This window comes from Lynx canadensis, chromosome F2 (genome assembly GCF_007474595.2).
Source record: "Lynx canadensis isolate LIC74 chromosome F2, mLynCan4.pri.v2, whole genome shotgun sequence".
Taxonomy (NCBI): domain Eukaryota; kingdom Metazoa; phylum Chordata; class Mammalia; order Carnivora; family Felidae; genus Lynx; species Lynx canadensis.
Window position 1 is genome coordinate 20,620,393 of NC_044320.2, and position 16,728 is coordinate 20,637,120.

The following is a 16,728-nucleotide window of genomic DNA, read 5'->3' on the forward strand; positions in this document are numbered from 1 at the left end:
CGAAATACTGTCTGTCGTGGACGCCTTCTTTGCAGGACTTGTTTTCAGTTATATTTTTTTCCTCTTTGCTAGCTCTCCACTGTGGCTTGAATCCACGGGGTATTGATCATCCTGCCCGTGCCGAAGGTATTAAACTACAGATTGAAGGTGAAGGTGTTGAATCTCAATCCATTAAAAACAAAAATTTTCAGAAGGTGCTTGACCAAAAAGGAACCCCCAAGCGACTGCCAGCAGAAGCTGAGACTGCTAAGGTAGGTAGTAATCCACTAAATTATGGAGATTGTGGAAGCTTCAGCTTTGATACTTTGTGGTCCAGCCACAGAGAACGGATGGTCCTTTCACTCCTTCCCGGTGTATCTTCAGTTAAATGAACACCGACTGCTTCTGGGTTCTAGGCAGTAATGAAAATGTTGACTGCATCCCCTTTGGAGTTAAACACGTTTGTGGTCCATGTCCTGCCATGAGTATGGTACAGAATGGGCTATTGAGAAAGATGCCCTGGACTTAAAGGTGAAAGGTGTGTTTGCCAGGCTCACACTTACCATTTTATGAACTTAGGCATGTCATGTGATTATGCAGGCCTTAGATTCTTCTTCTATAGAATGGTATCATAAAAACTCCCTCCACCATGGGTAGAACAGATGAAATAATAGCATGCATTGGAAGGATTGTGCAAAAGGTCCAGTGCTGCTTGTGCATGAGGGTCTTTGGCAGACAAACACTGTTAATTAATCACTGATGTTTTATTCAGTATATCCACGTATTCCAGGTACTGTTTTAAGGACTCTTGATATACTGGCCTACTGTGTCCCTATAACAATTCTGTGAGGTAGACCATCATAAACAGAACTCTGATGGAAGATAGAATTATCCTACTTTGTTTTAGGATGCTTAGTTCTTTTTCGTTTTTAGTCTTAAATCTAGGTACATAACATACATACACTGGTAAAATGGGGCTTGGAGGGTAGATGATCCTTTAGTAAGGACCACCTCTTCTAAAGGTTTTCCACAGTGGAACTGGCACTTGATGGATTCTTTGTGTGAAATCAGTGAAGATGCTTGTGTCAAGGGCACAGTTGAAGATGTTCATATTAGTTTGCCCCTTGGAAATTGAAGAAACTAGTCTTCATGTGGTGTTCAGTTTTTCCCTTGTGCATTCTCTGCAGAGGAATTTCCTTTCAAATGTTTGCGTGAATGAATATGTGCGTGCCTTGGAAAGCAAATGTTACAGTCAGCCAAGAAAAACTTGAAGTAGAAAGGTCACTTTGCTGTCCTATAGAAACCAACTCCCTCCCCACCCCAAACGTCTTTCAAAATCAAATGTGAATGTCTCTGCTTTATCCACAGTTGTGAATAACTGCTACTGTTACTTCCCTTCTTTAGTGTAGATAATTAAAACCGATGACCTTAAGTGCATGCCTATGTGTGTTGTAGAGTTGGGAAATGATTAGCAAGGATACTGTAGATATTTGGCACTAGACATTTTAGTGGAAAGAAATTGCATCTCCTAGGAAATTGGTCGATGGTTGAAGTTTGGTTTGTGAGGAGAGTTAGAAATAAGTGAGCCCTGTTATATTTAAACCTCCTCCATCTCTGATGCTACACAGACATCTTGAAAGAGCAAGGGGAAAAAGTGTATGAAGGATCTTCTTTAGGAAGATAAATAGCTTGAGTGGGATCTTTTTAGAAGGATGGTTAAAATATTAAAAAGTAGAGTGGAGGAAAAGAAAATTGCTGGTATTTGTCTGATTTTAATTCAGTTTTAAACATTTCCAGATCATATTGCTGGTCTGTTTTCCAATAAAAAATAAAGTTTTATTTAAATCTGATATGATTTGATTACTTCTGAAGTATTTGGAATATGTGATACTGTAGTAATTCCTGAATTTCACGTTGATAGCATTTGCTTTTGCCTCTAGATCACTTTATATTTGCTTTGCTGAAAGCATACTTCACTGAGAATAGTCTATAATGACCCTCTTCTCAAGCATAGTCCACCTATTGGAAACCAGATTCATTTGAATTATCCAGATCATCTACAGTGTAAGGTGTTAAGGGGATTCTGAGTATTTTCACGTTGACATCATATTTAGAAGTAGACAGACCAGAAGCCTTAGTAGAGCTCAGGCAAGGTATTTATTCCCTTTTTCATGGAGGACCCGAGGACAACTGTGTTTGCTGGGCAGACAGAATTAAAAGTAAGTACCACAATGTGATTACTACAGATGTACAGTGTTACAGACACTGAACCTTCCGTGCCACAGTGTGAACTTATTTTGTGTGTGTACAAACACCTTTAAAGGGTTTTTGTTGCCTTAGAGGGTTATTGGAGTTGCAAGTTTTCTTTTTTTCTTGAGTAAATAATTGAATGTTGGGTAAACTGACCTACTCTAAATAAAAAATCTGTTAGAAATGTATAAATTTAAAGGCACTCAGTAATGTAAATTGGTACAGCTTTTCTGGAGGACAGTCTGATAGTAGCTATCAAAATTTTAAATGTGTGTAACTTCTGAGCCAATAATTCCCTCTAGTAACTTGTCCTAAGAAATAATCATCCAGATGTGCAAAAATGCCTACAGGACAATGGTCACTCTGGCGTGGTTTATAATATGGAAATGTTGGGAACAGCCCAACTGTTCATTCCTAGAATGCTGGCTAAAGGTACTATGTATATTCATGCAAGGGAATAGGATTCTGTTCCTCCCTTTATAAGGGTAGGAGAGACCTGTGGATTCATCTTCGTCTCTTCAGTCTGCTGTAACAAAATACCATAGACTAGGTGGCTTATAAACAATAGAAATTTATTTCTCACAGTTTTAGAGGCTGGGAAGTTCAAGATCAAGGTGTCACCAGAATCATTGTCTGATGAGGCCCCACCTCCTGTTCGGATGGCCATTATGTCACTGTGTTACATGGTGGAGAGGGACAAGAGTGCTCTCTGGAGCCTCTTTTAGAGCCCTGATCCCATTTATGAGGACTCCACTGTCATGACCTATGCATGTAAAAGGGCCCCACCTCCCTAATACCATCACAATGGGGGTCAATATAGGAATTTTAGCAGAACATAGACATTCAGTCTACAGCAATATTTATGTGGGAACATGAGTGTGATGATACTTTAAAGTGAGGGGAAGAGAAGGACACAGTGTGTATAGCATGTCCCCATTTATGTAAAAATGTCTGTTTCTGAATAAAGACGTCACTGAGTCTGGAAGAGTTTATTGCACAATATGAACAGTGGTTTATATCCGGAGTTGAGATTATGGGGGAAAACCTTCTCTTCACTTCTGTTTTGAGGGTTTTTTTTTTTCTTTTGTTTTTTAAAGATATGCATGCTTTTAAGTGTATTGACTTCAAATCCCTTTTCAGATTGCTCTATTAACTTGAGTAGCTCAACTGAAACTTTCCTATTTGAGTCGATATTGTGCCTTTTAGGGTGCTGATTTCCTCCCATGGCTTCCAATTCTTATTGGTAAGTTATTTGCCAAAGGAGTAAGTTCCTTGGGGGACTTTTTGCCTGTATGTGCCTTGAGTTGTGGAGACCATTTGGTGTGGTGCTTTTGTGCTTGTCTCCTGTTGAACTTTTTGAGATGTAACAGCTCTGACCAGTGTTACATTACAGTTCAGTTTGACTTTGGATCCCTTTGCTACTGATTATGCAAATCAGGTGGTCCTCCCCCATCTCCCCATCCCATATGCACTTTCTTGTTTGCAGGCTTCACACGAATCTGGTTCCAGCTTCCTGTCATGCCTGTGGGCCTTGCCACTTGGAGTCTAGCCATGCTGGGTTTGAAACCAATCCCTCCCCATGTCACCTGTCCCAGATCCCAGCAGGCATAGTGACCTTCATGCCACCTCATTGCTGCGGTTTTCTGACACCTAAAAATTTCTCTTCTGTGACTTCAAGCTTGGCTTTACATCAATTTAGAGATTGATTTTCTAGTGCCTTTAAGTTCTAGAACCCAAGAAATGGGAGATTGTAGCATGACATGGTTAATATACCATCTTGACTCTGAAATTTGTGTTACTTTCATAATCTAAAGATACATCTCTCTATTTTATGTTCTTGAAATAATTATCTTTTTTGCTTCTCTTAGAATGTGATTTTGGAGCCATTGACTCTAATCCCCAAAAGACTAGGACTCAAATTCCAGAAAGAGGTGGTTTCTGCCAGGAGATGCCTATAGCTCTTACCATAAGAGAAACCAATGGAGAACCAAGCTCACTTTTTTAAAATTTATTTATTTATTTATTTATTTATTTATTTATTTATTTATTTATTTTTGAGACAGAGAGAGACAGAGCATGAACAGGGGAGGGTCAGAGAGAGGGAGACACAGAATCTGAAACAGGCTCCAGGCTCTGAGCTGTCAGCACAGAGCCCGACCTGGGGCTTGAACTCATGGACCGTGAGATCATGACCTGAGCCGAAGTCAGATGCTTAACCGACGGAGCCACCCAGGCGCCCCCCAAGCTCACTTTTAATTAAGCTTTATAACTGGGCAGCAGTGAGTCTAGTTGGAAAAAAAAAAAAAAAATGGAGCTAACTGAAATGTTGGATCTACAAAAGATACTTAACCAATGTAAATTCTAATTGCTTACGTGCACTTGGGACTCAAGAGAGTACACATGCCATCAGGGCTGCAGTTACAAGTTCAAGATGGGAAAGAAAAAAAAAAGCCACGTTAACGGTTAATTTTATGCTACAGCTGGATTCAAGGCAAGAGATAAGAAGTATAACATTTTTATCTCCTAGGGAGGTGCAAAAATTATAAAGGTACACATATGGGGGAACGTACAGCCACCACAGATGAGAGCCAAGGTGAGGGTCTTAACACAGAGAAGGCACAGCCTCTGTTGTCTATCAACTTATTTTTATTCTTAATCTTTTTACCATTGTAGTCACGGAGGCCCAAGGCCAGCTCCTAGTCCTGCAGACCAGGTATATGCCCACGTAGAAGTTTCCAAGGAGACAGTCCTATGAGAGACCAAGGTCCTTCCTGGAGAGGCCCTGGCCTGAGGTTTGTTCTCCCTTTTCTCACAAGCAGTGGAGATGGAGCAGCCAGAGAGAAGGTGTACCAGTAAAGTAGAACTTGACCTATGTTGTGAAATATGGGTAAAGCTCAAATATGCAGCAGTTAAGAATGGAAGCAATGAAGTCTAAGTACCTTGAGCCAAGGTTTGGCAGCAGACTTCCTCAGGTGTGCTCAGCAGCAGTCTCCTTAGAGTCAAGATTCATGTTTTGGAAACAGGTTAGAACAATACGTTGGAGCCAAGTTTATGGGATGTGAATGCTAGGATGAGGAATGTGAGTTTGTTTTCTGCCTGCACTGCTCAATATGGTAGCCACTAGGCATATATGGCTATTTAAATTTATTAAAACTGAATACAGTAGATCTACTTCCTTGGTCATACCAGCCAAATTTCAAATGGGCAGTTGCCACGTGTCCAGAGGCTATTGTTTTGGATAGCACAGACCTAGAACATCACAGAAACTTCTATCAGCCAGCACTGCCCTGATCTGTAGAAAGCTATTGATGAGACACTTGGGTGGCTCAGTCTGTTAAGCATCTGACTCTTGGTTTCGGTTCAGGTCATGATGTCATGGTTCATGAGATCGAACCCCTTGTCGGGCTTCACGCTGACAGCACGGAGCCTGCTTGGGATTCTCTTCCTGTGTCTCTGCTCCTTCCCAGCTCTCATGCAGGGCATGCCTGCATGCTTGCTCGTGCTCTCTCTTTCTCTAAAAATGAACTTAAAAAAAAAAAAAAAAAGTTACGTAAGTTCTCTGGGTATAGGAGTAAAATGAGAAAACAGTATTGTTGACATTGTCTCTAATTCTTGTCCTTGGGTCTTGGAGGACGTGTGCATCAGTCATAAGAAAGGTTGAAATAGGAGTCTGTTTTGAGAATAATGTTCCCAACTGTTCTGATGGTTGCGATTTCCATTTCCATGGCAACTCTGGCTATGGCATAAATCAGCCTATCGGCAGGCAGTATCCTGCCTGTTCCCTGTTGGAATTCTGGGATGTATCCTCACCAGTGGCCTAAACACAGCATTGGGAAATGAGAAACTTTTGCCTTCTAGACTTGATTTTCTAGGTGCTCACAAGGAAACTCCCTTTCTGTGTTCTTATGCCTATAAAATAAGGGTTTCCTACAGTTTGTATTTTTTCTTGCCAGTGATTCTAATTTGCTAGAGTCTGTAAAGTGGCACAGAGTGATAATCAAGAGTCTTGGTGGCTTTTTGAAGATGGCATTTTGAGTGTCCCTCATACATGCATGACTGCCTTGTATTTTTTTTTTTTTTAATAAAATACGTATCCCTATTTAGCAGCTAAGAAAACAAAGCGTTCAGGGGCGCCTGGGTGGCGCAGTCGGTTAAGCGTCCGACTTCAGCCAGGTCACAATCTCACGTTCCGTGAGTTCAAGCCCCGCGTCAGGCTCTGGGCTGATGGCTCAGAGCCTGGAGCCTGTTTCCGATTCTGTGTCTCCCTCTCTCTCTGCCCCTCGCCCGTTCATGCTCTGTCTCTCTCTGTCCCAAAAATAAATAAACGTTGAAAAAAAAAAAATTAAAAAAAAAAAAAAAGAAAACAAAGCGTTCAAATGAATTGCCAAAACTTAGTTTCTGGCTAACAACTAGAGAAAGATGGCATTCAAGTGTAAGTCAAATGACTCCAAACCCAGGGTTTTTTATTCCCTTGACATTAAATGTACAAACGACTTATTTATTGGAAAAGAAAATATAATCTGTTATACTGAGAATCTGGCCGGCTGGGCTGAAAATGAGGTTAAAAAAACACTGCACGTGATCTGTATTCCTCAGAGAGAAACGCAGAAAATCTTGATCTCTGTTTTATATAAGGGAGAAGCAATGCCAGCATCTAAAACAGTGAATAATTGCCTGCATTTGGCTTTGGGATGCATTATGTGAATCTTTGGCAGCAGATAGCCTTTTCTCATTAGGCTAATATTAGATTTAGTTTGTATTTCTTTGGCACCAAGTTAAAGGAGCTGGCCTGGAACTTGGTGCTGGAGGCAGGAGGAGAAAGCTTGGTGCTTTGGATAAGCCACAGGCGGATAAATGAGAGTTGACTGGAGATGGCTGGTGGACGTTTGTAACTCTGAGCAAGAAGCATTCATTTGGGATTAAAACAAAACTAAAAGAATTTTGACTTGGGTTAAAAGGTGAAGGGTGGATTGTACTTAACCTTGATCAAATTACATTGCTCAGCTGCCTCTGAGAAGGTCTATGGCAATTTGGGGATAGAATGATCTAATTCTTGGCTCTCTGTATTTCTTGGCTCTCTGTATTTCTTGGCTTGGGGAGGAAGCATGTCTCCAAAAGAAGCTGCCAATCCAATATAATGTCACCAATGATATGAAAGGACATAATGCATTGGAAATGTAATGAGCACACACTTTAAGAATTGTCAGAAGGGTCAGAACAAGAGAGGCAAGCCAGAATGACTTCATGCTATGTGAGTTCCAGGGCCCCAGCACATATATACTGGGCACTTGGAAAGCTCTCAGGAGAAACTATAACAAGTCCATATTTGAAGAGGTAAGCATTTATTACTGAAGTATCGAGCTCTTAAAAGCGTAAGAAATAGGGTGTATTTGCACCAAAGATTCATGGTATGATCAACAAAGAAGGAACCTTAGGGAGCATCTGACCACCTAATTTATAGGTAAGGAAACTGACTCTGGGCTTCTCCAAGATTTGGAGGCCAGTAGTGGCCCAGTCTAGTCTCAAATATAGTTCAATACATGGCCAGTGCTTTCCATTCTATCATGCTGACAAATTTATGTGAAACAAGTTCTTGGAGCCATTTGGTTAATGGTACTTTCCTGGTGTAGTAAGACTATGATGTGTGCCATTTGAAGGTACAGAATGAAAGGTGCCGCTCAGGGAAAGTAGAGCCCGTAACAGCAGGTGGATCAGAACCAAGTTACAATTTCACTGACCATTTTGACATAGCAGAGGTAGGCCTCTGGAGGAGAGGGCATTTGGGTTCTAGGGATGGCCTGTCTGATGGCTCTCTGCCCCAGTGCTTTTCTTTTCCAGTCTGAAATGTAAAGATCGGTAACCCACTACGGAAGCAGTTTAAAGAGTCCTTAACAGAACTAAGTTAAGAACTGAGTTAAGAATCTCAGTCAGAACTGAGATATTTCAGGAGAGTATGCATCTACATGAAGGCAAATGTATATCTTGGGCCTGAGAAAGAGACAAACATAGGTGGGACTCAGGACAACAGTGAGCTTATGCTGTAGTTGTGATGAAGAATCCTAGTCCTCAATGACTGAGGTTGGAAAAGCTTAGCATGTAAGGGCCTTGGTTCACCCAGCTGAGTAAGCTTAAAAAGCAGGTAAAGCAGAGTCATAGGTTGAAGTGTGAGAAGGAGTAAGATGAACATTATTAGAAGGCTGTAGGAGAAAGCAGGGTTTGGCCTTTGCCTGCAACCATAGCTAAGGGCTATTGCTAGTTCTTAGGGAGGGGCATTACAGTTTAACAAATACACATCTTCCCAGAGCACATACAGTCTGTCTGTCTGTGTGTCTCTCTCCCTCTCTCTCTCCCTCTCTCTCTCCCTCTCTCTCTCCCTCTCTCTCTCCCTCTCTCTCTCCCTCTCTCTCTCCCTCTCTCTCTCCCTCTCTCTCTCCCTCTCTCTCTCCCCCTCTCTCCCGCTCCCTCCCCCCCCACATACATATGCTAAAATACCTTCTTTATAAAATGCATGTTTAGTAAGGTTTTTAAGTGAATCTTTGCTTTCCTTGGTATCCTATGTTGTAGTAGCTGTTGAGCAATGAACACCTCAACTCAGGTGACCATTTAGAACGGGGTTTGCAAACTTACAAAGGGACAGATGGTAAATGGCTCTGCACTGTTAGAGGGGAGTGTTGCTATCCCCATGTGACTTTGAGGAAGTGGATGCATTTCTCTGAGATAAGTGGTGGACCTGTGGCTGAGTTGCATGTCTGCATATCCTCACTGCTCCATATCCTTCAGCTGTGCCTCTGCCTCTGGGGGATGCTAGGCATCTCAGCTTCTGACGCTGCATACCCAGTATGATGGAGAGGGGTGGGAGGTAGAGGGGTACTTCAAATCATTTTAAAAGAACACTTTTTCTCTTCTCTATAATTATACAAATGAGCACAGTGTATGTTCTATTTGGACATAAGTTGCCAAAAGTTTATAGTTGGAAAGGAAAAAAATGTAGTAAGTAATCACTTAAAACTACCCTGATTTACTCATACATTGAGAAAGATTTTGTAATGATTGAATTGGAGAAAGAGTATTCCACTGTGTAAAAGAAACAAAATGCAAACTGCATAGGCACATCTGTTGTACAGAGATGGAGTATTCACCAATATATCCTGTTCATTCATCTGCCCCTACAACCTATTCTGAAAGCCATGCATGTTCCGTCTCCACTGTCCTCACAGGTCCACATCACCATCTCCTCTCCCGTGGACCACCTCAGAAGCCCCTTAACTGGCTTCTGCTTCACTCTTGTCCTCCTTCAATCATGCTCCACACAGCAGTATTGAATCAGAGGATGCCATTCACCTGCTAGGCATCCTTAATGATTTTGCATAGCACTTCATGAATTTAAATTTTTACTTATCGTGACTGATAAGACCCTAAGACCTTTGGGCTTTGCTTGCCTTCTCAACTTTGTCACATGGCAGGCTCTCTTCTGGTTAGTTGAGCTCCAGACATACTTATCTTTCTGTTTCCTGAATATACCAAGGTCATTCTGTCTTGAGAGCATTGGTACTTGTCCTCCCTCCTCCTGGTTTCCTCCCCTTCATCATTGCACAGCTGATTCTTTGTCATTTAGGTCCTAGCTCAAAGCTCAAATGTGCCTCTCTAGAGAAGCCTGACCACCCTAACTAAATTAGTTCCCCAGTCACATTCTGACATCACTGTCCTTCATGGAAGTTCTACCTGTCTGAAATCCTCCTGTTTATTTTCTGTGTCTCCAGTAAAATTGAAACACCTTGAGAGCAGTGGTCTTGTCTGTCTCATTCCCTGCTATAACATCAGTACCTGCTACACTGTCTAGCACATAATGAAGAATGCATTTTTGATAAACGAATGAATCCGTTGATGTGAGACAGACGTCTCTTGCCTCTGAGTCGTCCTCTCTTTTGCCTCATCGTTAATTCATTATGTTTAGCCTCTCTACAAGCGAACAGAAAGATAAATCTTGCAACATCCTATAGTGGTTGGCCATGTGGGGGGAATAGTTTTCTGAACAGTTTTCTCACTGAGTGATGAGTGAGACCTCATCCGCAGGGTGAGCAATGAATACTTCCATAGCTAATCAACTATTCTTCATCCTCAAAATCTAGATTGTCTCTAAGCCAGAGAAAATAGCTTTTTGCAGTGTGGCAAGCATTCTAAACTTAGATTCTCCAACCTCCATGTCAGGACCTGGTAATCTCTTCTACCTCTAGGGTTGGCCAAGATTTCAGATGGCAAGGTTCTCTCACCCCCACGCATAACTCTCTTTCAGCATCCTCAGTATAAGCATCTGTTGACTCTCCCGATTTCTTACCCTATTTTCTATTCTTTTTTTTTAAATTTTTTTAAGTTTATTTATTTGAGAGTGATGGCGTGAGTGGGGGAGGGGCAGAGAGAGGAGACACAGAATCCAAAACAAGCTCCAGGCTCTGAGCTGTCAACACAGAGCCCGATGCAGAGCTCAAACTCCCAAACCATGAGATCATGACCTGAGCCAAAGTTGGACACTTAACCGACTGAGCCACCCAGGTGCCCCTCTACCCCCATTTTCTTGAAGTCAAAACTGGAAGGAGATGAAAAGCAACAGCTTCTCCTTAAATGATTAAGAACTTTGCCTTAAATTGAAAATCAGACCAACAGGCACCAATAAATACCTAAAACATTATTTTCAGTTCTTAATGAATTAGAAATGGCTTTTAAATGTTGCTTTCACAGGTAACCTTAGACATTTGCTATCATAGTCTGCTTGGGTTGCTATAACAAAATATGCCTAGTCCATACTAGGTGGCCTTAAACAGTAGATCTATATCTTTCAGAGTTCCAGAGGCTGGGAAGTCCAAGATCAAGGTGCCAGCCAGTTGATTCCTGGTGAGAGCCCTCTACCTACCTGGTTTGGAGAAGGATAGCCTTCTGGCTGTGTTCTCACATGGTTGGGAGAGAGTGAGCTCTAGTCTGTCTTCCTCTTAAAGGGACATTAATCGTATGTGGTTCCATCTCATGATCTCATCTAAAACTATGTCTCAGAGCCCCATCACCAAATGCCATCACATTGAGGTTAGGGCTTCAAGATAGGCATTGGGGAGGGCACACAAACATCTGGTCCATAACATATACTAAACGTGCATTTTGGCTAAAAGCTAAACGGCTGAGTGTTAAATCATTATTTGGCTGAAGTTGAATATCACCATCATAGAATGAATATCTTGCTGGCATACAAGAATAAACCTGAACTATTAATAAGAATGCCTATTTATTACAACTTAATTAAAATTATACCAAGCAGATTCTGTTAAAAATTGGCATTGTGGTAAGTGGTAATAATTTCTCAGAGCTGTCAGCTCCTGTGGTTTTTATATTGTACATTTATGATACTGAAAATGTGCTCTCTCTCAGCTGAGGTCAGTAATGGAGCAACCTAAGATTTTTGTCAAGCTCTGTCATGACAGGGTCATGCTAATGGTGATATCCCCCCTTCAAGTCATTAAGTTTTCTCCTTCTCCAGTAGTAACTACTAAAATAAAGGCTTCTACTCTTGGGCTTGCCATCTTGGTTGAAAGTCATGAGGCAATTTCATTGAAACAGTCCCATAAACTAAAGCTTTGGGCTATACTTGAAAAAGATGCTTTTTTAAAATTTCAAAATGAAGCTTAATTTTGTTGCTATCGCCTGTGGCTTTTTTAAGCAACGTTTTCACAATATTCATTGTAAAGCAGGATTCTCAACTCAGCAGCCAGAATGGTCTAGTTAATGTGCAAGTCAGATCATGTTCTTCATCAGCTTCCCGTTTTCCTCAAAAGCCAGTGTCCTTCAGATGCCCTACCAGGCCCTGCGTGATCTGTCCCCTGGCACGCCACTCATGTCATCTGCTACCACACCAGCAAAAGCTCAGGCTGTTCCTACGTTAAACCGGGCATCTTCCCACCTCAGAGCCTGTGTACTGGCTGTTCCCTCTGCCCACAATTCCTTTTCCTCAGGATGCACAAGCCGTGCTCCTTCATCTCCTTTAAATCCTCACTGCTCAGCCTTCTCAGTGAGGTTTACATGGGCTCTTCTATCTAAAGAATGAACTTTTTCCCAATGCCCCTGATCCCCTCCCAGCCCCAGTATACCCATCACTTGCTAAAACCGTGTATCGTTTCCTTATTATGCACATTATTATCCTACATCACCATCCACCACAGTGTAAACTCCAAGGGCAGGGACCTGTTTTGTTCAGTAATCCCTATGACTGCTAACCATGCCTGGTATGTCCTAGGAGTGCAGCCATTTTTTGTTTACATGAATATTTGTAATAATCGGTATACATTCATCATCTGGCTGATAAACTTTTAATCTTGTATGCAGCAAACCAGGAGAATCTTACTCTAAGCGACATGCCTAGTTTTATTGGAAAGGGAATTTTCATATAGGGACAGTATACCTAAAGAACATCCCTATTTGTGTTACTGATGATGCCATGGTGATGAGATATGTAAATAACTTGTAAGATCAAATGATAATAATTGCACACAAGTTTGGGGTTGCCAAAAACACAGTTGAAATGGCATTTGGCTACTTGGCCTGCCAAAAACCAAGGTCGAAGCCAAATCCTAATAGCAGATTTTTGACCAAATGCTACAACCAAAGCTGGACTTAGGCACCTCCTCATTCTTAATATAATTAACCAGTTTAGACCCTAATTGGTCACATGTCTACCTTCCACACTGTGTAATCTATTTTGGGGGGGGGGGGGGAATCTGATACCAGCCTTTCACATGTTGTAAATACACAAAAAGGGTTAACCCTACAAAGGCCTGGATAATAGTAACCGCTTGCAGGTGGCCAGTACAGGCCAGAACTATAACAAAACAGAAGAGAGGAAGATCTCAAAACTTGGATTTGTTATCACACAGACATTCTTGTACAGGATATGTGATTTCACTATTTTGATTTATCTTCAAATTACATCGTAAAGCTCGCCAGGCTCTAGGGCCTAGGTCTGATCCCTGTCCTACTACTTACTAGCTATATTACCTGGGGCTCATTTCTTGACCTCTCTGCTTTAGTGTCTTCATCTACCCAGTAGGGACAATCCTTGTATATACCTCACAGTATGGTTGTTAGAATCACTGCGGTTGATGTATATGGTGCTTAAAATAGCTCCTGGCATATTGTAATCATGATGTAAGTTTGCTACTATTGTTGTTCTTAATATCATCCTCCAGATATTTTGGCCAGATGGATTAGAGAATTCTTTTTTTTTTTTTTTTTTTTTTTTTTTTTTTTAGCAGTGGGTTTCAAATTAGGTGCCTATAGCCATATTGGATTTATCAACAAGTTTTGTTTGCCCACACAAATTTAAAGTTCAGATTCAACAGTGGAAAAACCCAGAAATTCTTTATTTAAAAGCTCTAGATTTTCTACTTCTCGAACTTAAAAAACCTGGAAATGATAAGCCTAAATTTATACCAGCTGCAGCTGTCAACTGTTGCCCCTTTTAGTTTGGTTCTGGCCCTCTTTACTCATTGTGTTTCCAGCTAGGTTTCTCTAAGCAGTTTAGTTTGTGACCCTTGATAAACAGGACCCTGACATAGTATAAAAGTCAGTTAACCTTTTCTTATTCTGTGAAAATGGCTCTTCTACCCTTAAAAAATGTACAGGTCATTCTATATTCAAAGTATCTATTGGACCCCCTCTCTGGTGATACTATATTGAGCAAGACAGAAGTAGAAACTGGATCTCAAACACATACTTGATGCAAATTCTAATATATATTTGGAAGGAAACCAACTGAGGTCTGAGAAACCGTTAAAAATGTTAAAAATAGCAGCCATGCCCAAAGAAGCAAGAACACTTCTTGGGAGCAAGAATGCTTCATGGAGCTAGGTCAGCTTGTGCAAAGACCCTCAAGTACAGAAGATTGTATCCTGCTTAGGAAAGGAGAGAAGACCAGTGTGGCAGGTTTACAAATGGCTCAAGAGGATACTGGACCAATTGTGTGATTTTGTCTGAATTTTATACTTAGTGCAATGGAAATCCTTGAAAGGTTTTAGGTAGGTGAGGGACTTAGGAAGAGAAGACTTGAGCTGTTCTTCAGAGTTGATTGGAAGCAAGCAAGAGTAGAAATGGGGAGACTGGAAAGTGACTGTTGAAGTTGATGGCATTGACAGATGGTGGTGTGTGGGTCCAGGGTGGAGTCAATAGAAATGGAGAGAGGTAGGCAAATTTAAGTTCATTTTGAACATAGAATTGGTGAGACATGATAGAATTCATGAGGCAAAGGAGGAATCAAGGATAACTCCTATGTTTCTGGTTGGAGTAGCTAACTGGACATTGGTAAGATAGGGAAAATTGGCAAAGGAGGCTGTTAAAAAGGGGAAGCTTTGCGGGGGGAATCAGAAATTTCATTTTGACCGTGTTAATTTTATAATTTCTCAGTTATATCCAGAGAAGATAGCAAGTAGGTTATTAAACTTGGGAATCCAGATTTATGAGGGAGGTCTCAGCCACAGATAGACTGGAGGCCATATCTGTCACATTGTGCATGAGTGAGAGAGAGAAGGTATAGAAACCAAGAGTTTCTCCATTGGTCCTTATCTCTAGGAGGTGGTATCTCTTTGGCTGCTCTGCTTCTGTTGCTGCTTCTTTGATGGTTATCCTTGACCTCTTGTCATTGCACTTTGAGCTTCAGGGCTAGACTGTTGAGTTTGTAGGGTAATGGTAGCAGAATAAAAGGCCTTTTGTAGAAACACAGCTCCTCCTACTATTTTCTGTCCAGCCTAATTTTGACCTCTCTCACCCACAGTCATACTTGCCTACTGTTAATGGTTTTAAACTTCTAGTGAAGAGGCTAGTGCATATGGTCAGTATTCAGAAAAGGGGAGGAGTAGGGTTGTTGGGGATGAGCTGCTGATACAGTTTTTAGGCTTTAAGGCTTACTAGCTTTGCATATGGATGTGAGAGTGTGTTTGCTTTTACCAGTGCTGCCACGGGAGAGGACACTTGTGTTTGTTCACACTATCTGCTTCTCTCCAGTGCTCGTGGAAGTCTGCACTTCCCAGTTTCTTAAACTGACTAGTTCTAGACATTGGCCTTTGAGAGAAAGCAACCTGTACTAAAAGCAGCAAAACCCTGGTACACACTTCCAACTCCCTCTTTTCTTTTGGGGGAGTATGGTGGCTGCATGTTCAGATGGCAGAGCACAAAGTCAAAAGAACTTTGATCACTAAGTCAATGGAGGACAGCTACTCAGGAGCTGAATTGTAGCTGACTTTCTGTAGAAGCAAGAAATAAACTTGTGTCCTGAGGTTTTGAGGGATGTTTCTTACTGCAGCAGAAGCGTAGCCTAACCAGGTCAATCTAGGTGACATCTAGAACAATGCAGTAATGCTTGCTCAAAACATAAGCTACTCAAGGGCAGGCATCTTGCTGAACCTCAGGCCAAATTCAACCCCCCAACAAAGATGGGTGTGCTTAACGATTACTTACAAGTCAGTATTGATCATAACTTTCTTTTTAACAGAGTCTATCAGTGTTCTTTTTACTCTCAACTAGTGAACTAAAATTAAATCTCTATTTGAAGATTTTCAAGCTCTTCTCCTGGGTCCCAGTGATTGCTACCAATATAGAGACATTCTGGGGCATGTGTATCCCTAGTGCCCCATTTTGTGTTTATATGTAATTGACAGCAATTAGCCACCATTTCCTTCTCATTTTGATGCTGTGATTTCCTTTCATGTGGTTCTTGCTTTCTTCTAGCATGTGCCACAAAATGCTCAGCGCTTGTAACTGGCCTGAATTGTTGGGCTTAAAAGGTAGAGGTGAGTGTTTTTTCCAATGTCCTGTGGGGGAGGGGCAGGAGCTAATCTGCTTAAGCAATTATTCTGTTTTGGAAAAGCTGACCTATTTTTCCCTCCTGAATGCAAATCTGAGCTGCATCTCTTACTGTTTACACGTTGACTTTCTGAGACACAAGTTCTTCTCCTTGAATGACCTCTTTCTCTCTTGGGCTTACATGGCTAATATTTATCGGCAACATCTGGGGTTTAGTGCAAGGAAGTTATTTACAGCAGTGCTTATTAGTGCACTTCTATGAGTCATGGGAATTTCTAGCCAGTGCTGCCATTTTGTTGAGGATGGCCCCCAGCGGAGCCCTGAGAGGCTGCAGCTATTTTTCAGGAAGCAGAAGGTTTGTGTACCTTGATGAAAAGTTAGAGGCTATAGGGGAAAGGAATGGTTACAATTAGAATGGACATTAGGAATTTTGTAATCCCACCCTCTCATTTGACTGATGAGAAACCTGATGGGCAAAGAAGGGAAATGACTTATAGCCGCCTGTAAGAAATAAGTTAGAGATGCAAGCAGGAGTCAGGTTTTTTTTTTTTTGTTCTCATCGTGCCTTTTCTTTCTTGGGACTTTATTCAATATTTGTCCAGGATGTCTACAGAAAAGAAGCTTTCTTGGATCATAGATGATTACTTCACCGTAGATTATTGTTCA

General features: G+C 41.4%; 1 protein-coding gene across 2 annotated transcripts in view; it reads left to right on the forward strand.

Annotated features, from left to right (window-relative positions):
• Positions 1–16,728, forward strand: part of SAMD12 (sterile alpha motif domain containing 12) — a 389,352-nt gene that overhangs the window by 37,579 nt on the left and 335,045 nt on the right. For both annotated transcript variants that reach the window (XM_032591935.1, XM_030304333.1), the window contains exon 2: positions 73–251. In XM_032591935.1, coding sequence (XP_032447826.1) covers positions 73–251 — 179 coding nt within the window. The remainder of the gene's footprint in view (positions 1–72; positions 252–16,728) is intronic.